At 40.4% G+C, this 26891-nt stretch overlaps 1 protein-coding gene across 1 annotated transcript; it reads right to left on the bottom strand.

The window, feature by feature from the left end:
- Positions 1-17: 17 nt before the first annotated feature.
- Positions 18-25780, bottom strand: LOC137965075 (sorting nexin 2B-like). Its single transcript, XM_068811472.1, has 5 exons — positions 24438-25780; positions 21869-22078; positions 21487-21747; positions 14833-14919; positions 18-336 (listed from the first exon to the last, which is right to left on the bottom strand). The coding sequence occupies exons 1-5, from the start codon at positions 25500-25502 to the stop codon at positions 259-261; spliced, it is 1701 nt and encodes a 566-aa protein (XP_068667573.1). The 5' UTR covers positions 25503-25780; the 3' UTR covers positions 18-258.
- Between the last annotated feature and the right edge of the window lie 1111 nt (positions 25781-26891).

The following is a 26891-nucleotide window of genomic DNA, read 5'->3' as shown; positions in this document are numbered from 1 at the left end:
GGCCTTGGTGTTGCAGAAGCATGAATGAACTGTTTTCAGCTTCATTTCCCTGTTGAGCGGCTGCCAAATGAAGATCTGAAATGGCAAAATTCTACATGTTGTTTCTCATAAAAGAATCAAAGCCAACTTGCTCAATGACCCCTAAGAAAATTTCTAAACTAAACAATAGACTGATTTTTATCATTCTCGTGGACACGGGAACATTATTTGTCTAGTGTACACTGAAAAACACCACCTCAATTTACAGCCAAAATACACTTAACTCTCTCTGGCATACCCACTAGTTTCCTCAGCAACCTTTGACCATACACTAGCAATCTTCTCTGCATAACCGACCTGTGAACAGTAGTCAGGTAAACAGAATGAATGACTTTCAACAATAACAGCAACCTAAATGAAATTTGAAAAGGAAAAGTTATGTGATCTAAGATTAACTATATTGTATCTAAAACAGCTGAGAATTTGAAGCCTAGGAGTTGAATGCACAACCTAATGAACAATTAGCCAGATTACATAGTGCTACAAGATCACGTAAAGGTATTTTGCCACAGAAGTAGCACATGCATGCCAACAAATTATAACTGTTAACTTATAAGTAATAAGGGTATTTTGGTCAATTTATCCCTAATCAGTTTACCCCTCTGGGAATAGGAAAGTGTTCTTAATTACTAGTAGTTAGTTGGTTAAATTTACAACTTTTTATACCTTGTAATAGAAGAGTTATGGATAGGTTAGTATAGCGAAGTAATTCTGTTATTGTACTTATTTTCTAACTTTTTTAAGTGATATTTAAGAAGGGTGGAAATCGATTTCTAACCTCCTACCGATTGCTGCACATAGCAGCTTTTTTCTTTCTCTCTCCTCCTCTCTTCTCTTAATCTTGAGATAAGGTTCAGCTCGGAGGAACTGATATTAAACCAAAGCGATTCAGCCATGATGTTCAAAACCAACAATAGAAATTGAACCTAACAAAGGTAAGAAGAAAGTTTTTGAAACTGAATCTCGCTTTACTTCTTTTGAATCAAGGCTCAGGAAGGTAGAGAGCCAATGCCCGAGTTGCGAGGGAAAAATTGAAGTAATAGACGTCCGAGAACATAGAGTTGAGGCAGCTCAAGGGCTACAGGAAGACGTTTATACCGCCATTGCAGTGCTAAAAGTGAGCACGTACAACAACATAAACGAGATGTAAACGGAATTGGAAAAGATGCGAACAAGAATGGCAATTCTTGAGCAAGCCATTCTAAATGGGGGAAGTATTCCTATGCAAATGAAAACCAAGGTTCCAGAGCCTAATCCGTACAATGGCGCACAATTTCTGAAAGTGTTCAAAAACTTCTTATAGCAAGTGGAGCAGTACTTTAAAGCTTCAAATCTCACAAATGAGGAAGTAAAAAGGTCAGTACTACATCCATGTTTTTATTGATGATATTATCTTGTAGTAGAGAAGGAGAATTGGTGATGCCGAGAACGGAGAAGACTTGATAGACACTGGGAGGATTTTAAGCGTGAATTGAAGCGTCATTTCTTTCCGAAAGATGTCAATTACCAAACAAGAAAGGAGTTACAATCATTGAGGCAAGGGACTATTCATAATTATAATCAGTCCTTTACTTTTTTAATGTTCAGTATTTCTAACATGATCGATGAGGATCGGTTATTCTCTTTTTTGGTAGGATTTCATCCTTAGGCTGAGCTAGAATTGAGGCCTCAAGAAATGAACAATTTTGAGAGAAAATTCGATGAAGGAACTAACAAGTCCACCAATGGAAATGGGCACAAGAAGAACCATAAGAATAAGTCTTCTTGGAGACAGAATTCCAAGAGAGATGATTGGAACCATAAAAATGGATAAAAGAAGAAAAATTACTGGAAAAAAGGTAATTCTAAAAACCAAAAGATTACTCGTTTTATTTGTGATGGTGATCACATGACAAAAGATTGTCCAAAGAAGTCCACTAACACTATTAAAGGGGAGGAGATCGAACAGTCAGGTGGCAAACCTCAAATTGGTTTAATGATGCTACTCAATTCCATCTAAGCTCATATTGACAAATCTACGTCGCACTCAATAAGACCTAAACTTATTTATCTTGACATGTTGCTAAATGATGGCAAAACAATGAGTCTAATTTACAGGAGCAATCCATAATTTCATCTCAGAGGAAGAAGTGAGGTGACTACACTTAAGGTGGGAAGTGGACTGAAAGCTATCAATTCCGAAGCCAAAGTAATGCTTGGAGTGGCCAAGCACATTCAGGTTCTTATCGAAAATGGGCCTTCTTAATTTTGTTGTAGCTCCTATGGACGATTTTAATATAATTTTAGGGGTGGATTTCCTTCGTAAGATCAGGCGTTTTCAATGTCTTGTATGGAAATGGTATAGATTACAAGTGAAAATGGACCTTATATGATTTCCGGTGTAAGGGACTATGTAAAGGGGATTTCAGCCCTCTAGCTTAAGAAGGGTCGAAGAGTCAACTCTTCTTGTTTCTTTGGTAGGAGACGAACAATGGGTTAAAGGTCATTCCATGTTGATTGAAGAGAAGAAAGGCCTAAAAGAGTTGGACTTCATGCTAGAAGAGATGCAAAAATAACTTGCCCCCATGGAGAGAGGTTGAGAACAAGATAAAGGTCGATCTAAGTGCCAAACTACAAACCTTGGCACAATTCTGCTTTAATCGAAAGGAGTGTCAGAAGCAACTCAAGGGAAAGCAAATAAAATGGTTTTCCAATGATGGCAAGTCCATGACGGTACCGAGCAAGTATGCAATTGAGGAGGCATTTGCAACAAGACAATAGCCTCTTGTGTTTCATGACACGTTTTCGAGCAAGTTTGGGAGGGTAGAAAGAGTGCATCAATTTGGTATGTGTTTCTTCTCAAACTATAAGAAGGGCAATGCCATGAGGACACCTACAATATTGCTACGGGAGAATGATACGCCGGCAAACGAGGCATAGGCGACACAATTGTAGACAAACATGCCACAACCGACATAGGTGAACTCGTATTTCCAAAAAGGAATTGCAATCCAAGTCATCAGTACCTTCAGGCAGATCAAAAACACGAAGCAGCTAAGGCACAGTAGCACCAGCATCAAGAAGGACACACAAGGGCTGCAGCCAGTAGTAGTTGTGCAGGCGCACAAGCGAATAACATCACGTGCGTGCCTGGAAGTCCTAACTCGCAGGGAAAGACATATGCACAGACACGCTACAAGCGACGCAAGCGGACGAGTGCACACGACTTGCAACATGAGCAAGCGAGTGAGCGCGGCAGGCAGCGCATGTTGACCGTAGGTTGCCTCCCACATTGCTTTTGATGATAACAAAACTTAATTTAACTAATTAATTGCAAATGTAAAGTATTTCAAATACTTCACTTTCAAGAGCTTCAGTTTTTTGCTCTCTCCTCTCCAGACTCAACAACATTACTATCCGTGAACATCCAGTTGATGACATGGAAGCCCAGTATTAATGGCCGATTCATAGTTGTATCCGCCTACTCTTATATCAGAAAGCAAGATTACAGCATGCAGGAGCACAAGGCAAACTTGGCATGGAAGCTCTCAACGCTTATTAAAATCAAATTTTTTGTGTGGACGGCCAAAAGGGAGCAGATCCTCACCTCTAACAACCTCCATAGCAAAGGCTACACAGCCCCCCGATCATACTTGTCCCCTTTGTGGTACGAGCGATGAGACAGTCCAACATATTCTATTACTTTGTGACTTCTCTTGCCAAGACTAGATGAAGATCTTCCAGAAGATTGGACTCCAAATGGAGCTACATCAAGACCTCTTTGGAACCTATGAGATGGTTATGGGGATCCGCCTTCCTAGGTTGGACAAGCTAATTCTCTTGGCATGCCTTGCGCATCTCCCATGGTGCCTTTGGCTCGAGCGCAATAACCGAAGATTCAACTCCAAAGCTAGCAACCCGGAAAAACACGGCTTCTCATGCAATGGGCCTTATCTCGATTTGGTTACATACCAGGAAGGAGTTTGCCTATCTATCGAGTGTCCCTTCGGGAAAATTGGGGTTTGATCGCGCATATGGTGGGCCCGTGCAGAACTTCGATTATGGCCACCTAGGATCCCTCCTGCGACTGTATCAAACTCAATTTTGATGGCAGTGCTATAGGTTGTCCTGGGCCGACTGGAGCTGGTGGTATTTTCAGAGACAGCAGTGGAGACCCTATTCTATCTTATGCAAGGTCGGTGGGCATTGCTGATTCAAATACCATTGAAGTGAGTACTCTTCTATTCAGCCTTCAAATCTTCAAAGAGCGTCTCCATGGCAAGATGTTTATTAAAGGAGATTCTAAGACTGTCATCAATTGGTGCTCAAAAGATAGCTCCCCCCTTGGCGCCACTGGCCTATCACTGATTGTAGTGCTGACATTATGTCATCTATTCATTGTAATTGGAACCTCGTTCCTCGATCAACCAATTCTTTGGTTGATAAATTGGTAAATTTTGGAACTGCCTAGCAATCTCTCATTGTTTGGAACGGCTCCCCCCCCCCCCCCCCCCCCCCCCCCCCTCCCCCCCCGGCCCTTGTAATCTGCTCGTTTGAGCTTTCTCTTAATAAAAATCATTATCTTTTCAAAAAGAGCATCTCAAGGTCTAAAACGTCAAAGCCAAAATCAAGACGTCAAGCATAATGGAAGAACATTTCTTGAAGAAGCACCCACAAGGAAGAAGACAACGACAAGACTCAGTTGAAGCATTATAGACAAACAACTAAATGCAGTCAAATTCTGTAAAAGAGCATTCCAAACTTCCTAATCCTTAAGTATGTTTGTGAAATCGAAGCTTTAGGTTATAAATTGCATATAAACATGTTTAAGATCATCATAAACATCACTTAGAAATATGTTAAAGCACTTAGAGAAAAAATTTCATGCTTTATAAAGTCTACATTTTTAAACTGGCATTGGAATGATCGATCAACCACTAGTATTGATCGATCATCCAGAACTGTACAGGCAAGAAATATAAAGCATGATAGATCAACCTTAGTCGATTGATTAATCATCCAGGACATGGCCATTTCAGGCTATAATGCATGATCAATCATCCTATGATCGATCATCCTACTTGGATTGATCGATCATTGTTGTCAAGGCAAGCAGAACCTTCATGGAATGATCAATCATCCCTCCAGATTGATCGATCAGTCAAAACCTTGCCAATAAGGGACTTCAAACATGATCAATCAAAGAAAAATACACTAATCGATCATACTTGTATTGCACAACCAGATCATTGTTTTCAAGGCAAGCAGAACCTTCATGGAATGATCAATCATCCTTCCAGATTGATCGATTAGTCAAAACCTTGCCAATAAGGGACTTCAAACATGATCAATCAAAGAAAAATACACTAATCGATCATACTTGTATTGCACAACCAGAGGGAATCTCTATTGATTGATCGGCCACTAGCAATCATCGATCAACTTAAACCTTTTGGACCAACGGTAACATATTGATTGATCAGTCCATCGATCAATAAGTCACTGTCTGACAAAAAAGTAATTGTTAGGATTAATAGTGATCGATTAATCACTTACTAGTGATCGATCAATCAAAGTACTCTTTTTTGCAAACGAGTAAGTAACTACTAGTTTGAGTTGGTGAAGTTATAAATACCCCACCAAACCATGAGTAAATAAGGGAATGAGCTTTTATTGGCATATCTTCAAGCCACGATCCTTTATCTTGCAAAATTCCATCAAAGTGCTTTAAAGAGAAAGAGAGAGAGACACATATTTTGAAAAACCATCATTCTCTTTCAATCATTCTTACATACATCATAGTACAAGCTCCTTGATCATTTTAGAACGTGCTACAAAGGAGGAGGTAGCTTGAATCTCTCAAGGAGAAGCATCTCTCCAAGTAAGGGTCTAATTTTTCCCTTTCTCATATGTATTTGTGAAAGGTTCATCTAGATAGAAAGGTCTAGCTAGAGCTAGAATCTAGCAACAATCTCTTGGGGAAATTGGCTTTGTGAAAATCATGTATTGAGCTATACATGGCCAAAGAGAGTCAGAATCTCTTTTGTAATTTTCCAACTATTAGAGCTTAATAATGGAATAATCCCAAGCGAGGGTTCTTGGGCAGTGACTACCACTAGGAGAACATCGATAACAAAAAATCTATTTGTCCCTAGAGTGTGTGCATATTATTATTTTGAATTGTTGTTATACTTGAATTTCTTATCACACGCACAAGTTGTTTTTAATTTAAATATCTCAATTCATCCTCTTGAGAAGTCATCTGAGCCAAAAGCTCTAGCAAGCAAGTGCGCACGGCAGGCAGTGCGAGCAGGCGAGTGCCCGCAGCAGGCAGCACAACAGGGAGAATGAGCACAGCCAAGGTTGAAATGTGCACGCATGCAGCAACCCAATAGCTAGCAGGAGGCTAATTGGTTGCTCAGTTCGTGACTTGAAATTTGAATTTGTGACATATCCAAATGGACATGAATAGGGTTTCTAGGATGATTTAAGCATGTGTGGTAATAGCATATTTGAATTTGAATAAAATAGAGATTTGCCTTGCTTAGGTAGTAAAAGCTGATAGTAAAATGTATGATAAAGGGATAAGGTGGATTTATCTCTATTTTACCTATAAATAGGCTTAGTAAACTCATGTAAAACATCTCATTTTCATGCAAAGGATTCCTCATTACACTCAAAAATGAGTTTCTCTTCTACTTGACTTATTTCTTCGTGAACAAGGGGCTGACTAAACTACTTTTTCGTCCAGAGTAAGTTAGGCCGCACGCGAGGTTCTAGGTGTAATTATTCACCCAATCTAGTGGCGTGATAACTAGGCCACGTGCTGAGATTTTAGGAGTGATTGCTCATGCAAACTAGTGGCATAACAACCGGTATCAGAGTTGAGCTTCAATTTAGGTCTTCAAGACAGCAAAATTGTTTGCATCATTATCCCTAGGGCTGACATCAGCCCCAAATCCTTTCCCTGAACTAGATTTCTATGACAAAGGGGTAATTACAATTTGGAGATTCCAACTGTACTTTTTGGAGTCCTAAATTAGTATTGTGTGAGGCCTATCTAGTTTGAACCAGCTAAATTTTTGGGTTTTTTTAGCAAAAAAGTGTATGCTTTGTTCTCATATTGTTGTTTTCCATGTCGTTGAGTGCCTTTTGAGATACAATATCAGATTCTAGAGAAGTTGACACTCTTGTTAAGCTTGAGGTTCTGATGGCAAAGATATCATTCAAATTACTTCAGAGAAGCTGAATGGACAGAACTACTTGAGTTAGTCCAAATTTGTCCATATGCACCTAAAAGCCAAAAGGAAAGCCAAAGGAAAGCCAAATACATTAAGTACGATTCACATACTCCTATGACAGAGCATTTGGGAAGCAGCAGTCAGTCAAGTCATTTGACATAGTTGGTTAACAGTATGGAGCCAAAGTAATCCATCAAAAGTGTATTGTATGTGGTATATTTCAGTACGCAGAGAGGTGATCGCTCAATTACTGACTATTTTACTGAAATGCATGGGATTCTACAAGATATAAATGCCTTTAATCCATTTACCACTACTGGTAATGAACTTCTGAAAGGAAAAAATCAGATTCAACTATTTCTGAATGCTCTTGAACCAGAATATGATGCAGTTCAAGTTCAATTGTTGGCAAATGATGATGTGTTGACTCTTGAGTAAGCTTTTAATCGTGTAGTTCGCAGAAAAACGGAATCGTGGCTCCTAAAAATGAGAAAGATACTAAGACTGTTGATGCAACTGCCTAAATCTGAATAATTCCTAGAACAGATTTGAGTCCTCCCGTGGTCGTGGAGGAAACAATAGAGATCGCGAATGTCACTCTTCGACTCAAGGTCGTGGTCGTGGAGGAAACAATAGAGATCGCGAATGTCACTCTTCGACTCAAGGTCGTGGACGAGGAGATAGAAAATGTATTGATTGTGGTTGAAAAAACCATTTTCAGACGGCTGTTGGAAGATAGAAAATGTATCGATTCCAAAGGCAGCTCATACATCTCCATACCTATGGCATTTACGTCTGAGACATCCTTCACCAGTTAAGCTTTGTCAAATTTCCCTTAATTTGTCAGTTGATCTATCTTTCAAGTGTGAATCATGTCAACTAGGGAAGCACCATTGAATAGTGTTCCAGCAAATCCTACTCGTAGTTCTCGAGTACTCGAGTAGTCCATTGAGGGCCCAGTTCCTAGTTTGGTTGGTTTTGAATATTTTGTCTAGTTTATTGATGATTTCAACTGGGTTACTTGTGTGTATCTTCTGAAGAAAGAATCAAAAGTATTTGATGTATTATTAAAGTTCTTTCCTGAAATAAAAAACTTGTTTGGTGCTTCAATTCATATTTTTGTACAAATAATGATCTTGAATTTTTGAATCACAAGTTTACTTCATTTTGTGAAAGTATTTTCCAGTTGACTTTTTGCCCTGAAGCAACAAATAGTCCCAATAAAGCCTTGACCTTCATAATATAATCAATGGATCCAACCCCAAATATATGAGTATCATCCACATATTGAAGGAGGGGAACATCAAACGCCTCAATGTTGCTGATCTACTCCAGCCAACCAGCCTCCTTAGCCTTGTCGATCATAGATGAGAGGAGCTCAACCACGATACTGAATAAGAGAGGGGATAGCGGATCTCCCTATCTTATCCCCCTGGGTCCCCTTAAAGAAACCGCAAACAATTCCATTATTAAGGAAGGAGAAGGCCAAAGAGATGCATGTTCTAATCCAAAGCCGCCAACGGTCACCAAACCCCATCCGACCCAAAAGATCATCCAAGAGATCCCAATTAAACCTGTCAAATGCCTTCTCAAGATCCAACTTCATAGCAAAACGAGGGGTGTTGGAACAAGAGTAGTGATCAAAAAGTTCATGCTCCGCCATGGAGGAGTCTAGAATATTTCTTCCCCTAAGGAAAGCACCTTGACCATGATGAATGACCAAGGGAAGGAAGGTCTTCAAATGACAAGTGAGGAGTCGAGCAATAATTTTGTAAGAGCTGGAGATGAGACTGATAGGGTGGAAGTCACCCGGCTGCTCAACAGTAGCCTTCTTCGACACCGAGGCAATAAAGGAGGCCCCCATGCTCAAGAATATAATGCCATCACTGTGAAAGCCCCAAACCATATTAGAGATGTCCTACTTAATAGTGGGCCAAGCCTTACAGTAGAAGTCACCATTAAATCCATCGGGGCCAAGCGCACGGTCATAGGTCAAGCCCAGAACAGCCTTCTCAATCTCCATATCAGAGAAATGAAGCTCTAGGAAAGAAGCAACAACAACGGAGATTTTGGTAAAGTGGAGGTGTTGTAATCTAGGTCTACGTGAGCACTCCTTAGTGTAAAGATCTGCATAAAACTTGATCAAAGCATCAGTGATGGAGGATCTATCCGAAGTAACCTCATTGTCAATGCATAATGAGGTAACTCGGTTAGTCCTCTGCCTCGACGAGGAGATGGCATGAAAAAAAACTGTGTTGGCATCTCCTTCCATCAACCAATAGAAACAGACACGCTGCTTCCATCGCACTTTCTCCAAGTAAAGAATAGCTTGGAGGTGAGTTTAGAGGTCAAAACAAGAAGAGAATTCAGCATTTGAGAGGTACCTTTGTTCTTCAGTCTGGTCCAAGATATCGATCTGGGAAAGAAGGGAGTCTTTCTTAGCACAAAGGGAGGAGATCAGATTAGAAGCCTAAGATTTCAATTTGACTTTGAGGAGTTTCAGTTTTTGAGGGTGGAACCAATCGGATCTACCACCAACAATACAACTTGACCACCATTCAGCCAAAATACGATCACAATCCACATCTAACAACCACGAGTTTTCAAAATGGAATGGAGTCGGTCCCCATCTTCCAAAAGAGGTGAAGAGGAGGATTGGCCAATGATATGATCCCACACAATTAAGAACTTTGCCTGATGCATTGTCATAAAAAGCCAAACAGTACTTGCAAGAAATTTGTCAAGCTTGGATAGAATGGGTTGCCAAGTGAAGGTCTTTCCTCACATCGAAATCTCCATAAGTTCAAAACTTCTAATGAAATCTGCAAAGCTTCGCATGGAGGAAGAGATACAGGTGGCAGGTGGGGATTTCTCATTACAAAATCCGATCGCGTTGAAATCCCCCGCGACAAGCCAAGACACTGACCAGAGCTGGAGAAGATCGTGTAGCTCCTCCCAAAAAGAACTACACTGACAATATCTGGTAGGCCCGTAGATCCCAGCCAGCCCCTAGATGCCACCCAAGCAACAGTCATGAAACCGCCCAATGGAGAACTAGCTAAGGCAGAGGTCAATAAGGTTTACCATGCTGGAACTCAAGAGGGCAACCAGACTACCCAAGTGGCCGACTGCATCAATGGCACGCCGATCCAAAGTAGGACAAGGCCAAATTTCACGAGCAATGGAGGCAATCATATTTTTAGACACATTGTTTCTTGGAGGATAATAATTGAGGCTTGCAAGAAGCAAGAAAGCAGCTAATTACAGCATGCTTCCTAGGCGAACAAACTCCTCGAACATTCCAAGAGACCACAATCATTTCTAGGGTGGTTTGCAAACTCTTGTACTCTCATCACCATGCAAATAGCCTTTGTAGACGACTCCCATAAGTCTGGAAAGATTCATTATATGTTGCCATGTATCATCATCATAACGGTGCCTCTCAAACTGAAGGGCAATAATAAACTGATCCAAACGAGCATCCGAAGGAGGAAGCTGAGTGCATTCTAAGGAGCGGTTAGGCTGACAAGATTGACTGCCAAGAGATTCCCCTTGTAGGGGTGCCAATGCAGGAGCTTGACAATGCCTAAGATATGTGGCCAGAGTAGGGGTGGACGATCCCCCCCCCCCGGCTGACTCGTGCTGAGGACAGTAGTAGCCTAATGATTAAATGTTGTAGTGGTTGATTCCAAGTCCAAAAGTTCTTGATCAAAGTGAGGCCGAGTTGGAGAGGAGGGCGGTGTGGGCATTTCAGTGGGAGGACAGGGATTGGATGAGGGGTGGAGAGTGCTCGAGCCAAGGTGAGTGTTTATAGGGCTGCAGGAGCTATCCAGGAAGGCACGTCGGGGGGCTTGAGGGAACCAAGTGTCGAAATGGGGGGTTTCTGGGTGGCTGGGGGTTGGCAGTTGTGAGGGGTGGTGCTGTCCAGTACTGGGTTGAAGGGAGTGCTTTATGTCTGAAAGAAACGAGAAGGTTGAAGTACTAGGGGGTAGGAAGGAAAAGTGGAGTTGACAAGGGTTTGTGTGGGGGAGTAATGGTGGCAGTGGTGGTAGGTTGTGGTGGGAGGCTTGACTCGGGTGAGTCTGACGGGATAACGTCAGTGACGGGGCTAGATGTCATAGGACTAGAGCTAGGTGGCCAGACTCCAGGTTGAGGGACATCACTCAGTCTAGCAATGATTCAGTCAGTCTCAGTCAACAGGGAGAAATGTTGCAGTGACCCAGCCAGTGGTCGCGCCATTGACAGCAGACAAATCATCAAAGACAACCTTGTCCAGAAACATTCTTTGTCAACCGAAAGCCTGAGATATTGGAACCCCGTCCAATGCTGTTTCGGGATGACAAACAGTCTCGCCACGTCCATGCGAGACAGCAAGGCATATTTCGGCGCCTAAAAGAGAAGCCTTCCAAAAGAAGTCGCAATCCAAAGGAGAGTGTTATCTGACCAGAGCTCGACCGGGATACCCCAAATTGAGATCCACTGACCATAATGGGTGATAGGAGTCAATGGGTCCCAATCAGTGAATTAGGCAAGAAGCGCTTGTCAGCAGGATAAGGTGTTCAAAGTGGTGGCTTGAGATGAAGGAGATTAACCAGACCAGCGGTCTAAGGTATGAGACCCTCGGAAGGTATCCCAGTAGTAGATGAGCACGGAACCAGCAAGCGAGGCTAGTTGAGTTCCAATTTGGGTCGACCATGGTGGCCAATGAGTCATGAGCACGAAGCAATCTCCCATTCCACAAGGAGTCGGGGGGGGAGAGAGACCTCCAGGGACAGAGATGTCGATGAAGAAATGGTATTGAAGGTGGGATTGGGAGTATTGAAGCAGTGTGCACAGGGGTCGGCAATGGCGGAAAGTGTTTTGGTCGGGGTATGGTCACGTGCCGATTGGTTGGGGACGATGCTGCCTGGAGGCTCTGTTAAGGTACATCCATCATACCTTCCAAAATTTTATTCAAGCATTCAGCTCTTTGCTGGTAACAGGGAGAGAGTCAAATTTTGGACTGATTCTTGGGGTCCTTGATACCTTTAAGGTATCGATTTCCAAGTCCTTTCGACATTGCTAGAAACCAGAAATCTTTGCTCATCGAAAATCTTGGAGAATGGGACCATCCAGAGTGTCAATTAGGGTCTTCAATTCAAGTGGGAGTTGAATGATGAAAAGGCGATTGGCTTTTGTAACCTGATGAAGGTCCTGGACCAGAAGTTCACAACCTAATAAGTTGATCTGGTGCCCCTTGTCCAATGGGAAGTTCACTTTGACTTCTTGCTATGAGAAGATCACATCTATTGAAGATGACTCTTCCCATGTTGCATCAGTTGCTTGGATGGTTTCTGGTCCCCAAAAGCTCAAGTTTTTTATATGGAGCGCTCTCTTCGTAGTAAAATCTTAACAAGGAAGGATTTGATTAGGTGTAGCTAAAACCTTCCAAGCAGTGCTTGTCCTCTTTGTGGCCAGACTGATGAATCAATTAATCACCTGCTCGTCCATAGCCATTTTTAAGGAGAATCCGGAATCATTTCTTCAGTCTCTTTGAGTGGTCTCTTTGTCTCCCCAGTTCTTTGAAGGACCGCATTTTCTTGTGTCTTGGGATTTCTCTTCCAATGCTGGTAGATCATGCTAAAAGCTTGCTTAACACACATTACTTGGGGCATGGGCCTTTAGATGGAGAGAAACCAAACATTTTTCAAGCAGCAACCTTCCTCTTCGGATTCTGTTTCTACTAGAATTATGAAGCCTGTGGTCGTATACCTGAGTACTCTTGAGGCCTTTAAAGAAGTCCAGGGAGGTCTCCCTAAGAATAGCTGGAACATGGTTGCCTCTCTATCAAAGCCCACGCATTTTTCTTTTGGTGATAGCAAGCCGCCTGAGGATGGGGTCTTGACTGTTCCTATATTGATAACCCGGGTCTTTCTAGATTTAAAATAGGAATCCAAGAGTTGAAGTCTTAGCATCCTTTGCTGAACTTCATGGACTTTCAGATTCTACCAAGGCTCAAATTCAGGCTAAGGCATGGCTTGAGGATTTCTCATGAAAAATTTCAAGGTAACCTCCATTTTGAAGGTGATTCCATAAATGTCATTGGCTGGTGTTGGGAAAGAATGATACTCTTTGGCATCATCGGAAATGTTTTCATGAAACTTGAGATTTGGCTAAGGATTTTGTTTGCTCTTGGTCTCATACTCCACAAACAGCTAATGGTTTAGCCAATTTGCTGGCTAAAGAGGGGGTGACCTTCCAATCCCTCATTGTAAACACCTTGGCAAGTGTTGGGAAAGAATGATACTCCTTGGCATCATTGGCAATGTTTTCACAAAACTCAGGATTTAGCTAAGGATTTTGTTTGCTCTTGGTCTTATACTCCACGAACAGCTAATGGTTCAACCAATTTGCTGGCTAAAGAGGGGTGACCTTCTAATCCCTCAATGTAAACACCCCCCTCAATTGTATGTTGCCTTTTGCCTTCAGATTTAATAAACAGAGCCCTTCCTCACAAAAATAGAATGATGAAAATTTACTTACATTTCTTACTCATTTTTCATCAATGTTGAAAAGTTTTTTTCTTCAAAATACGATATGGCTGTATTATAGTCAACCATAGCACAAAATCTGGCAAGTGACTACAGTGCATACTGAAGCAGAAATACAGTAGTAGCACACAGTCTGCTTCTGCAGCATAAACCCTAAAATTTCAAAGCTCTTTCACCAACCTTTCCATCACATTTCTCAATTTCCACCATTGGGAAAGATTTAGGATTACTAAACCCTTCAGTTTCCTCTAAAACATAAATTTTTAAACCCAAGCAACACCAAAGAAAAGCTTCATGTATTGTGTTTAAGGAACTGAAATTCTATCAGTGAATTATATATGTGAAGAATATTCTCAAGGCTGAACCCATGTCCCCCACTTTTCTTCGTAGATGTTTTCATAATTATTAAGTTCAAGTTTGATGGTTCAAGTCATTTTTTTTTAAGTTCTAACCAAATTTACCATGCAAATAAATAATCTTCAAGCATATATGAATTGTTCTTACCATTCCATGTCATTAGTTTGACTTAGTCATTACAAAAACTTTTCATATTATATCCCTCAACTTTCTACACCAGTGCTTTAGTTAAACTGGTGCATCCCTGTTGTTTTATTAATATGCTAGAGATTTGAACAAGTTTTGAACCAGGTGTCAAAACAAATATGGTTCTAATGTAGTAAAGATTTCCCCAAAAAAAAAACAATTCGGCTGCAAATTTGTGTGCTAAATTGGGTCCCTCTCTTCAATCTCTTATTGGAAGGGGAGGTGTCTCCCTTTATGTATTTTCTTATTTTTCTTTGAAATAAAACCATCACCGTTTCAAAAAAAAAAAAAAAAATTATTAGTGCCTGAGATTTGAGTCTGCATCACAAGTCATTCAGGTCCCTCAAGTGAGTAGTTAACTCATTCCTGTACTAAGGAACCGACATAAGATGATAAAGCGTAAAGCTAAAGAGCAAAGCCTGCTTTGTTGCAGAAACAATATAAGATAACAGCAGATAGTCCTTAAATAGAAAGGTAAAAACAGGGAAACAAAGAAGTACCTGATTTATGACAAACCCTTTGAACATATCCAAGAAACTATCATGTCTTTCAAGGTCTAGCCTCTCCAGTTCAACACGGTTATTTTCCTGCATTTGATAATTCCAATGTCAGCAATAGAATGTAGAAATAAAAGTAGTTAACCCTAGCAAGTCAGCATTTTAAAAATATTAAACCATATGAGCATTACCAAAAAAAATAAAAACCATATGAGCAGCCAAAACTATATTAAGGAATATGTTCAATCTACAAAGTGCACAGGTACAACTAATCGAGATACAAAATTTATTATGTTTTGACTTAATGCATACAAATATATTTCCAGTATGTCAGCTGCAACATCAAACAACATGAGAAATAAACTCCTACCACGCACAGATGCACGTGAAACTACAAAAAAGAAAACACACATGAACAAAAAAAAGGTAGATTTCCTTCACTCCCTCTAACAAGCCATAGTGGATAATTGTGTTTCTATACTAACATATATCGCTCTGTCACTTGACTCTTATTCAACAATAATTGTACACATTGATCCTTGGTTCCATCAAGAAGCCTGAGGAGAAAAAAGCCTTTTCCAGATCATAATTAGTTGTATCTTTAACCATAATTAAGATTCAAACTTATCAGAGTGAATTAGATTCACACAAGGAATGCCAGTAAGTTTCACATAAGACAACTCATAGCACCTCATAGACTCTAGATAAGCCCCGTGCATCAATGGTTTCCTCAAGCAGATAGCAGGAACACCATAAGATGTTTTAATTATTGCACTAAATATTTATGTGCTTTGGTATCTTTCAGCAATGTGCCCACCACTTTCTCATTGTATCAACAAGTAAAATTATTTCCACAACCTAAATTTGATCGTTAATGAGAAGTATCATAATATCCCAAGCATGAATTCCACAAACATAATCCACTGTATGCAATTTTCTATTTTTTATGAAGGATGAAATAGAGATTTTATTAAAAGCCAGGGGAGGGGAGGATTCAAACTGCAGCCCTCACAAACCGAGAGGGAAGTCAAGAACATTACAAGATACAACAGCTAGAAAACAATAACAGGAAAGACGTATAAAACAAAGTACATAAGGGTGAATAACTAGACCATGGAGAGAAATTCCTTCACAAGCTGAGCCAAGCTGTATGCAATACTTTACAAAATCTACCTTACACCCCATATGTCATTCAAACTAGACTTCCTTCATAAAATGATAAAAAATAAGGGATGAGAAACCAAACTTAGCACTCAATAAAGAAGAAACATTAGAACCATCTTTGAAACAGGGGATAATGGGGAAATAAGGAAGAAAAAAATGAATCCATAGAACCACAGCACTAGTTTATAAAAATCCAAAAAACACTATTTTTTTTTTTTTGGAAAAGATGTATTAATAAAACAGGAGAAATTACAAAGATTGGGGGAGCATTTCCCTTACAACCAGCGATCATAGGGTAGCTCCCTGTCTGGCAAGTACATCTGCATCCGAATTTGCAGATCTCGGAATGTGGGTCCAACAACAAGAAACAATTGAGGTAATATCTAAAATTTCCTTAAAAGTATCCCAGTGTCTCCATGGAGGAGAAGACAAGTTCTCACACCATCCAATCACCATTTTTGAGTCCCCTTCAACTTGGAGGGGCCCACTGCATCTATCTTTGAAAACACGAAGACCGGAGAGGAGAGCATGTAACTCGGCAGTCATAGAGTCTGAAATACCAAGGGGGTCGTCGGCATACGTGAAGAGCTGATTGCCGGAATGATCAGAAATTACTCCGCCGTAACCAGAAATACCAGGGTTACCAAGAGATGAACCATCAAAATTTAACTTGAGGTAACCAGGAGTAGAAGGAATCCATTCTTGCATGACCGGAGGTTTTTTCCCAATGTGTATCAATGCCAAGTTTCTCCAATTTTCACGAATGGAAGAACCCAGATAGGGAGAGAATACTTTCTTTGTTAAAAGCCAAGTAGATATATGACCAACAACTCTGTCCGCAACCCGATCTAAAGATTCACTTTTTGCCTCGAATCTTCTTCTATTCCGCTCATTCCATAGCCCCCATGGGATGAAACTGGAACAAGCAGAGAGCATCATCTTTCCAAGACTCGGCATAGAGGTACCCATGAGTGATTTACTGAACGTGAGGAGATCAGCCGCCATGCAGAGTTGTAGCCCAAACTTACCAAGGATGCTTATCCACACCTTCCAAGAGAAACTGCAGTGAAGTAGAATGTGAATGGTAGTTTCGTTCTCAGAATTGCAGTGTGGACATAAGGGATCAACAGAGGGATGGCCTATTCTTCTCAATACGTCTGCCGAGAGAATTTTGCCTTGACAGGCACTCCACATGAAGAACTTTACCTTTGGAGGGGCACATAAACGCCATACGAAATTGGTCTCATTCTCCCTCCAAGCCGAGTTACTGCCGTTTAAAAATCCGTATGCCGATGAGACCGTGAAAGAACCCTTTTTATTCGGCCACCAAACGAGCTTGTTAGCCTCCAAAGGACGGATTTTAAACGAAGCAACAAGGTTCAGCAATCGACTAGCTTCCAATGCCTCACTATCTGAGAGACCCCTTCTAGGATGGAGGCTCATACCCGCACCCCCCCCCCCCCCCCCCCCCTCAAAAGTTTCTGCTACTGATATGTCTCTGCGAGTCGTGAGAAGAAAAAGACTCATGAATGCAGCCTGCAAGGGCTCCGGCCATATCAACAAGTAATCCCAAAATTTGAGCGATCTACAATTGCCAGCATAGAATCTACTAGCAGAATGAAATTTTGGGAGCAGAAGGTATAGCGCTCTCCATATTGGGGAGAGGGCTCTATGATTCCCGCCAGACATCCACCAATGAGGTTCACTACTCAGCTTTGTGAGAACCATTTCCTTCCAAAGATTGAGTGTTGAACTTCTATAGCCATTTTAACTGCAAAGCTTGATTCATGTCTCTAAATTTTCGGATTCCCAGAGCCCCCATATTCTTTGGCTTGCAAACTTCATCTCAACTAACCAGATGGTACTTAAAAGCATCACTCGATCCCCTCCATAAGAATCTTCTTTTCAGCCTATCCATGATCTTACAAATAGCAACAGGGCAAGGCATGAAAGACAAAGCATAATTGGGGGTTCCTGCTATGCATGACTTTAGGAGAACGAGCCTCCCCGCTTTACTAAGAAGGCGCCCCTTCCATGATGATAATTGGGATTCCATTTTTCTACCACCGGATTCCAAAGCCTCCTGCATATACGCCCATTGAAGAGAGGTAAACCAAGATATGTTACGGGTAATTGACTTAAGGTGCATCCAAATATACTTGCCATCTTTGTAAGAAGCTCAGGGTTAACATTGAAGCCCATTAGGGAAGTCTTTCCCCAATTTACTTTCTAACCAAAGGCTAACTCAAAAAACCCCAACACAGCTTTGATCTTTCTTGCACAATCAGTGGTGCCGACTCCAAAAATGATAGTGTCATCTGCATACTAACGGAAGGGAATATTAAAAGTTGGACTGGAACTAGTAGAGGGGAGCCACCCAAGATTACCTGCCGAGTAGAACATTGCAGATAAAAATTCACCAATCATATTGCATAAAAGCGGGGAGAGGGGGTCTCCCTATCTAATTCCTCTGGTCCCTTTGAAATAACCACATACTGAGCCGTTGATGAGGAGAGAGTACGATGCCAAACTCACACAACTTCTGACCCAGATCTCCATTTGTTGCCAAAACCCATCTTTTCCATGATCTCATCTAATAGGATCCAATTAACTCTGTCAAAAGCCTTCTCAAGGTCTAACTTTAGGGCAATTCTTGGGGCCTTGTTGTGCTAAAAATGATCAATAAGTTCATGGGCGGCCATAGTAGAGTCTAGAATCTCTCTTCCTTCCAAGAAAGCGCCTTGCCCTTTGTAAAATAACTATAGGAAGGAGAACTTTGAGACGGTGTGCCAAAATACAGGCTATAATCTTGTATGCACTAGAAACGAGGCTGATAGGCCTTAAATCCTCTGGTTTCTCCATACTAAGTTTCTTCGGGACCAAAGTGATAAAGGATGCACTGATACTATGGAACGTGATCCCGTTGTTGTAAAATTCATTAACCATGGCTATGATATCTCCCTTGAGACGCGGCCAAAATCTTTTAAGGAATTCCCCATTGAAGCCATCAGGGCCTGGCGCCCTATCACTTTCCATGCCTAATAGAGCGCGTTCAACTTCTCCCAGTGAAAATGGCAACTCTAGGAAAGAGGCAGTTGCTGGAGAGAGACTAGAAAAACTTATATTCTGAATTTTCAGTCTGTAATGGCATTCCTCTGTATATAAATCTGTGAAAAACTTGAGCAACACATTAGTGATCAAAGTCCTACACGATGTTACCTCATTATTGATACATAATGAGGTAATACGATTGGTCCTTCGCTTAGCCGAAGCCACTGCATGAAAAAAATTTGTGTTGGCATCTCCCTCCTTGAGCCATTTAAATCCTCTCTTGATGGAGGATTAAATTTAGATTTGAATTTAGAGAGATTCAGGTAGAGAATTCTGCTGGAGATAAATACCTCTGCTCCTCTGCCAGGTCAAGGTCCGCAATTTGAGAGATAATGGAAGACCTCTCAGCCGCCAAAGAAGTGTGATGCTCTATGGCCCACTCCTTAATTTTCTGTTTTAGGAACCGAAGCTTTAGAGGAAAAGCCCACTCTCGCCTGCCCATATAAGGACCCTCAGCCCACCATACATCAACACGAGCTTCAAAAATTTTGACAAATAACCATGAATTCTTGAACCGGAAAGGAGAAGGGCCCCATTTCTCGAAATAAGTGGTCAGCAAGATTGGCCAATGATCTAATCCCACCTTGTTCAGAACCCGACCAGAGACATTCCCAAACAACTGCAGCCATTCAAGACAGGCCAGAAATTGATCCAATTTGGATAAAATTGGTTGTTGTTGGTTATTCGACCAAGTATAATTCTTCCCCGAGAGAGGAGTCTCATCCAGCCCGCATCCGCCAATAAAATTAGAGAAACCACGCATAGAAGCAAAGATGCGATTTGCCGGCGGTTTCTTCTCACTGTGAAATCACCAATGTAAAGCCAAGGGAAACTCCAGGACTGGAAGAGATTACTGAGCTCTTCCAAAAAAAGACCACGCTCACGATATTTGGTCGGTCCATAGACTCCCCCAATACACCAAATTTTGCCCAAGCAGAGGTCTCTAAGTTGCAAACCCACAGAGAAGCGACCTTCAAACACTTGCAAGGAAGCCAACAGAGTCGAATCCCAAGCGACTAGGATACCTCCTGAGAGACCCTCAGCATTGATAGCCACCCATTTAATGGAAGAGTTAGACCAAAGCTCTTAGACAATAGCGTCAGACATCTCTTGACACTTTGTTTCTTCTAGGATCACAATGGATGGTTTCAATTGAGAGAGGAAATTTGAGATCATTCCCCTCTTCCGAAAGGCCCCAATTCCTCGAACATTCCAAGAGAGTACGATCATTTAGTACCTTACTTGATGACTCTAGATGCATTCTTGTCTCTAGGCAACGGACCTCTGAAAATTGCTCCCATAAGGCGGGCCAAGTCCATCATCCGTTGCCATGATTCTTCATCATACTTGTGCTTTTCCACTTGGAGTGCCTTGACCACACAACCAGGTCTACCAAGAGAGAGAGGGGTTTGGGAGTTGACTAGGTTGTCCTGATTGTAAAAATTAATCGGCAGTGGATTACCTGGAGCAGTAGTAGGTATTTCTTGTTGTGGCCTTCTTCTCAGATAAGTGGCAATAACCGGCTCATGGTGAGAGTTTTGGGGTACCATGGATGATTGAGGGGGCAAATTAGAAGAATCTAGAATTCTCGATCTGGGGGAGTCCGGAATAACAGAGTTTTTATCGGTACTCATAGAGGGGCCTTGATTGAGAGGTACCGTTTGGCAAAGTTCTGTTTGAGGTTCGGGGTTGGTGAAGTGACAAGCTTGGCTGGTTTGGAAATTCATGATTGAAAGCTCGAGATCAGTATTGTGCTGCTGATCCCAAGAAGGCGGACTCCAAGGATGGGTGGAAAGGGAGAAAGGGGCATCGAGAGGATTTTTCTGAGGGGGAGGGAAGATTACACCAGTTGGAGAGTGATTTTCCTGGGAGTTTGAGCCGTGAGATAGGGAGGTAGCGGAAGAGTAGGACAGAAGAGGTTGCGTTATTCCTGGGTTCAAAGGGATAGGGGTAGGTGGGTAGTTATTGCAAGAAAACATGAAGGTTTACAAACCTCGCCTTTAACAGGAGAAAGTAAACTAATGAGTCTGTCCATCTTATATAAAACTGTTCAATCAATGTAATAAACTTGGAAGCAAGTTAAATGCTCATGGTCATGACGTACCCACATGCACTAAGTTGTTTTTTATTATTATTATTTGGGATGCAGATTAATTATCTGTTCTCAAGAAACACATGATACCCAAGTCAATGTGTGATGATACAAGACAGATAGTTGAATTGGTCTATCTTTGTAACAGCACTGCATAATGCAGTCTTCAGAGAAAAAACGCCTGATCACAGAGAACTGTCTCAAACACAGAAATTAGTTTCAACTAATATGATGCACAACTCCTTTTCACAACCTCTAAAAAAAATAAGATATCAAGAAGAAGATCTTACCTTAATCCATTCATACTCTCTAATTGCAACATTTTTTGCATCTTCTGTTGCCGTAATTGCCTCTTTCATCTCCTCTATCTTCCTAATCCTGGACCTGTCCCCACCAAATATTTTCAAAGAAGAAACCTCAAGTTTCTCAGCTCTTGAATGCAAAGAAGACAGTTCTGATAGAAGTGTTTGTACAGTCAATAAAGCACTAGAACGATCTGAGAATGCCGTGTGAACGGCCATCATTAACCCAAGATACTCATGGAGTGTATCCTGTCATACAACACAAAAAATAAAAAAAAAAAAAAAAAGAAAGAAAAGAAACATGAGGACTGTCCCAAACAAAGTGAAATAAGCTCTGTACAACAGCAATCGGTAGGGATAGGAAAATTACCAAATGATTAACAGTTTGGGCATTTAATTCCCGATAGAATCTGCTTGCTTTAACAGCAGAAGTAGCCACACGTTTTGTGTCAGCAGCTCGTATTCTCTGAGAATTGAAGAGTGCCTCCTCATTCTCAAATTTTGTCAATTTGACAAATGCTAGTCCTAACTCCCCCATTGTTTCTCCAATGTCTTGTTGAGCCTTGACAAGTGCCTCCGCCTGAACCAGCATAAAGTTCTTCAGAACTCAAAAAAATAGGGAGATAATAGACTGATTTAACAAGAGAGATTTACAGGAATTAGTTCTTTCTAAGTATTATTACTTTCAGTTTACCACTACAGGGAAACACATAGCCTGCAGCTATTCTTTCTTTTAGTTAGAATGAGATCTTTCTTTCTTTCACTTTCTGACTATTAGAGTATAACTGCAGATCAAGTGTTCTTTCTAGCAAAAGATTCCTAGGCCACATAAGGTTGACAATCCTGACTTCACCAACATGCAGCATAAAGAATCCTCAAAAAAGACTCTGATGCCCTCAGTAATAATCATCACAATCCTAGTTCTATCCAATTTCAGCAAGCTTACTAAGTATAGGGATTTTTCGCAATGACAAATATAAAGTTAATAAAGTAGAAAAGAATACCAAGAAAGGCATGGTAGCAATTTCTCTATTTTTTTTTTTTGAAACAAGCAACTTCCTCTCTTGCATGTTCAAAGGTGTAGAAAGGGTTTCACTGGAAAACCTATTTTGCCTACAAAAGCTATGATCTTAAGGAGCTTCTGAGGTTACTGACAACTACATAGTAATTGTTCCATCAAGTATCTTCCTTTTCGAGTGGGGGTTTCTGTATGAGTGTAATCATGGATGATTGTGAGCTTGACGAACATTATTCTGAGTGGTTCCTTTTTAGTTCTAGCTCCCTCGAATTTATCATCAATCTGTATTACCAGCTAGAGAAAACTAAAGAAACAGAAACATAAAGATAGCATTTCAATGCTAGAGAAAATATATATATATATATATATATAGGAAGAGAGAGGAATTTAATTGAATTACATGCTTAGTACTTGCAAGAACTTTCACACAAATTACATATATTCCAACAGCAAAAGAGATTTGTCTGATATCAATAATTAACCAAGAACTATATGACTGATGTGTTCATGCTTTCCATAGAAAATTTACATAATCTCTAATATAAACTTAGCTTGAATGGGTTATAAGGAGAAAAACAGAATAAGTTATCTCAATCCTACTAAGTTAAAATTTAGGCATTGATTTTTTTTTTTAAATGATAGGCACTGACTCTTTTATTTTTTTAAATCTGCAAAAAATATCAGGCTAAGAATGACACCCTAATGAAGAAAATGGGTAAAGATATTTCCACAACTTGAAGAATCAGTTAGCGTCAGATCCTCCCGTAACTAAGAATTTAAAACACACACAAACACAAAAAAACGTATTGGAACAATTATTATCAAGATTCTTATATATTTGCTACCACAAAACAAACTCTGTACTTCATTTCACGAGAAATCTACGTAAAATTTTGTGCTTAAATAGTTTACAGAGGAGAGGCAAATCATGTTACCAATTGTGCACGTGATTCCTCAAAACAGTGAAAAATTCCAACACAATTTCTCTAGACGTTTATTTTTTTGCCCATAAATTGTTTTTTGAATACAGTAGAAAACCCATACTATTTTTCAAAAGATGGAGAGGATGAAATATAGCTAGAGACAAGCGTTTGACAAAAACTTTTCGTTTTCATTGTTTAGAGCCCTAAGGAATAAAGATCAGATGTATCTCGAACTGTCTTTTGGATGTAAATTGAAGTATGTAACTGGCAAAAAGTAGAGATTATTAATTTTACATAATAGAAAATAAATTTTCCAGAAACGGATAGAAAGTTTTAGGGCATTACTCAAACAGATATTATTTCTATGCAAGTTAACAATAATTAAACAGTTTTTCCCTTTTTTGCAAGAATCTTATGGCAGAGTACCCACAGAAAGCAATGCTATCTCTTTATTACACCACATAATCCTTGACTTCCAACTTTATGAAGCAACGGCCACACCTATCGATGAGCTAGATCCCCATCCCCCAGTTTGTATAGCAATATGGTTAGGAGAACTGGCAGATGTGATACGATACAATCCAGGTATGATATCAATTCTAACTAAAAAATAGTTTACCTTACACAACTTTCTTACTGAAAAACTGTATCTAATAGTGCATTTTATTTCTTCAGCTAAGTAGATCAAGGCTCTCCTTCTTTTATAATCCAGCCAGAATACAAACCCATTCACTTCAAGAAAGTATAGATTGTAGTCAAAATAAGATAGTTGAAATGAGGCTAAAAAGTATATACCTACTATATTAACGAAATTCATATATAGTAATGTTTAAAAAGTTTCAAAAAAGTGTAATATTCCACTGAAATAAAAGTCTGATTTAGCTGCCTGAACTCAGTTTTCTACATAGACAGCGTTACTACAGAGTTTCTCAATCAGATGATCCATACAATGGGAGACAGGAAAAATGTAAATTAAAGAAAAATGAAGAGGCATTGACCTGCTGTGAAGCATTACTCAGTTGTTGTTCCAATTCTTGCATCTTCTCTTTCTTCTCCAAGAATTCCTTATCTTCCTCCACGACAGGCGGCCTGGTCCCACCCCAGTCATTCGCTACAGACTGCTTCAACTCCTTAAATATCCTCAACAGATCCCTCCCGCCTTTTGCAGGCTGGACCACTTCATGCGGACCAAGAACGGCCCCGGAGTCCCCAAACAGCTGCTTTGGCAACTTCATGGCTCCACCAAGCATCCTTGAGGCAACATCATTTGTTGTAGGCAGAGGCAATCTCCCATTAACCATCAAAAACACTTTCAACTCCTCGCTCTTCCCAATTACCGGATGAGCCACAAGGCGGGCCAGGTACTTCTCCAATGCAGCCTGGCGCTGCTTCACAAACTCCTGCTTCTGCATGACCTGGCTCTCGACGACACTTTTATCAGGTCGCGGAGGGATGAAAAACCCCCGGTACGTCTCTGCGAGGCGGTCGGCAAGAGTAACCACATCCCTGAAACGCCGTCGGACGGCGAACTCAGAGACACCGGCCCCGAACTCGGGGGAATTTGTTCGGGTGGTGATGTGATAGGTCCAATAGGTGTTGCCACTGGGTACTATGGAGTTGGAGGAAGTCTCCTGTTCCTTTTGCGGATCCGAGACGGTGATCCTAACATACTCGCCGGGACCAGAGGAAGAAGAGGAGGATCTGGAGATGCCGGACTCGCCATTAGCAGAGCGATCGTTATCGGCCAAGGGGCTAAAGACGACGTCGGCATAGGAGGGAGGATCGAGAAGCGAATTATCGGAGTGGCTGCTAGGGTTCTTTTTTAAGGCAATAGGTGGGAGAGGGGAGAGGAAGGGCTCGGAGGAGGCGACGGTGTCGGCATCCAAGGTGGAGGAGGAAAGCGGGTGGTGAGTGTCGGTAAGAGACGTCATCGCGGAGCGGTAGTCCCCGTAGGAAGACGGACCTACCGAAGGCGAGGGCTCGTCGAGGACCAGATTCTCCATCTTTACGCTCGAATCAAAGAACTGCGGGTCCTCGTAGTCGTGGTTCTCCGAGCCCATCATTTTGACTCCCACACCCCCCCACAAAAAAAAAAAACAAAGAAACCAGAACAAATGGCGAATGCGAGTGTGAGGCCCTCACACCTTCCTGGCAGAGGGCAAGAACAGGCGCATGATTCTAGGGGTTACGATAACCTGCGCCAGAAACAAGCACAGGAGGGATGAGAAAACCGTGGATGAAGAAGAAGCAGAAAGACGGATGAGGAAAACGGATTTGGATCAGAAATTGAACGACAAATTGCGGAAAAAGCTATGTTTTTTCTGTGGCGAATAAAAGAACAAGGGGAGTGAAGAGAAAGTCGTACGAAGGGAGATCCAATTTCCACAGTGTCTGAAAAAGTAGTAAGAGAATTCATTTATTAAATGTAATTTTTTATTTAAGCCTTTTTTATTTTTATTATTCTGTAAATAATTTTATGATTATTTATCACTATTTGTAAATAAAGATATTACAAATTCAATTCATAATCAATAATTAAAATTCTTTTTATTTAATTAAAAATCATATTATTTAAATTAATGTGTTTTTAATTTACTTTTTATTAAATAAATTACTTTAATTATATAACTTAAATGTGAATCAAATTCTCAATTATCTTTAAGGCCCGTTAGTGCCCTTGTTGGAAATTTATATCCCATAAAAAGTTAGAAATACTTTTCTTAGAATACACATTTTTCAATAAAATTTTAGATAAAATCCTATTAGTGCCCTTACAAGGAAGTTACATGAAAAAAATTAGAAAATTTTAAGGAAAAATAAATGGACATGTTAGTGCCTTTTTCCAGGGAAATAAATGGAAATTAATAATCAATCTCATACATTACTATATTTATCTGAAAAAAATTAGTAAAATATAATGTCAAATATAAAATAGCCATGAAAATTTGTCTTCTGTTGGAAGTATTGCAACATCATTTGTCAAATACTTATTCAAAAAAACTTTGGAAAATTAGAATAAAATGATTTGAATAAAAACAGGTTCTACCACCATCAAATTGAGTATTTAGGTTTAGGGTTTAGTGCTGGCATGCTTAATAATTCATATGACACCTATCTTTTACACTTGTCTTCCTTTTAGAAAAAAACCCTTGGATGCCAAGAGGACATTGTCTCACATTTTTACATAAATCTAATGTGGTGCAACCTAATAAGTTGTAGCAAAAATGCTAAAGCTACACTCGAAAAATATAGTTAATGACATGTTTTGATTTAATTAGTATTTATTTTATGCTTGATTTGCACGTTTGATTTTATTGAGCCTAAATAGTAGACAAAATTTTGTTATTAAGTAATCCATTATCATGAATGAGATGATTTGACCCATACTATGAGATGTATACATGTGTGTAGTCATCTATTGAAATACATGAAAACTGTGATGCAAATTTATG

This window comes from Aristolochia californica, unplaced genomic scaffold (genome assembly GCF_029961685.1).
Source record: "Aristolochia californica isolate CCGP_79_NKW_82.1479 unplaced genomic scaffold, dmAriCali1.0.hap1 SCAF_5, whole genome shotgun sequence".
Taxonomy (NCBI): Eukaryota; Viridiplantae; Streptophyta; class Magnoliopsida; order Piperales; family Aristolochiaceae; genus Aristolochia; species Aristolochia californica.
The sequence above is the reverse complement of the archived record's forward strand: the minus strand, read 5'-3'. Positions and strand labels throughout refer to the sequence as shown.

Bases quoted from the DNA above. Each gene is read 5' to 3' on its own strand.
- LOC137965075 (XM_068811472.1), bottom strand. From the start codon at position 25,502: ATGATGGGCTCGGAGAACCACGACTACGAGGACCCGCAGTTCTTTGAT. The intron at 22,079-24,437 runs GTCAATGCCTCT...ATGCTGGTTCAG, and splicing joins TGAGTAATGCTTCACAGCAG to GCGGAGGCACTTGTCAAGGC. The intron at 14,920-21,486 runs GTAAGATCTTCT...TATCAAATGCAG, and splicing joins GAGAGTATGAATGGATTAAG to GAAAATAACCGTGTTGAACT.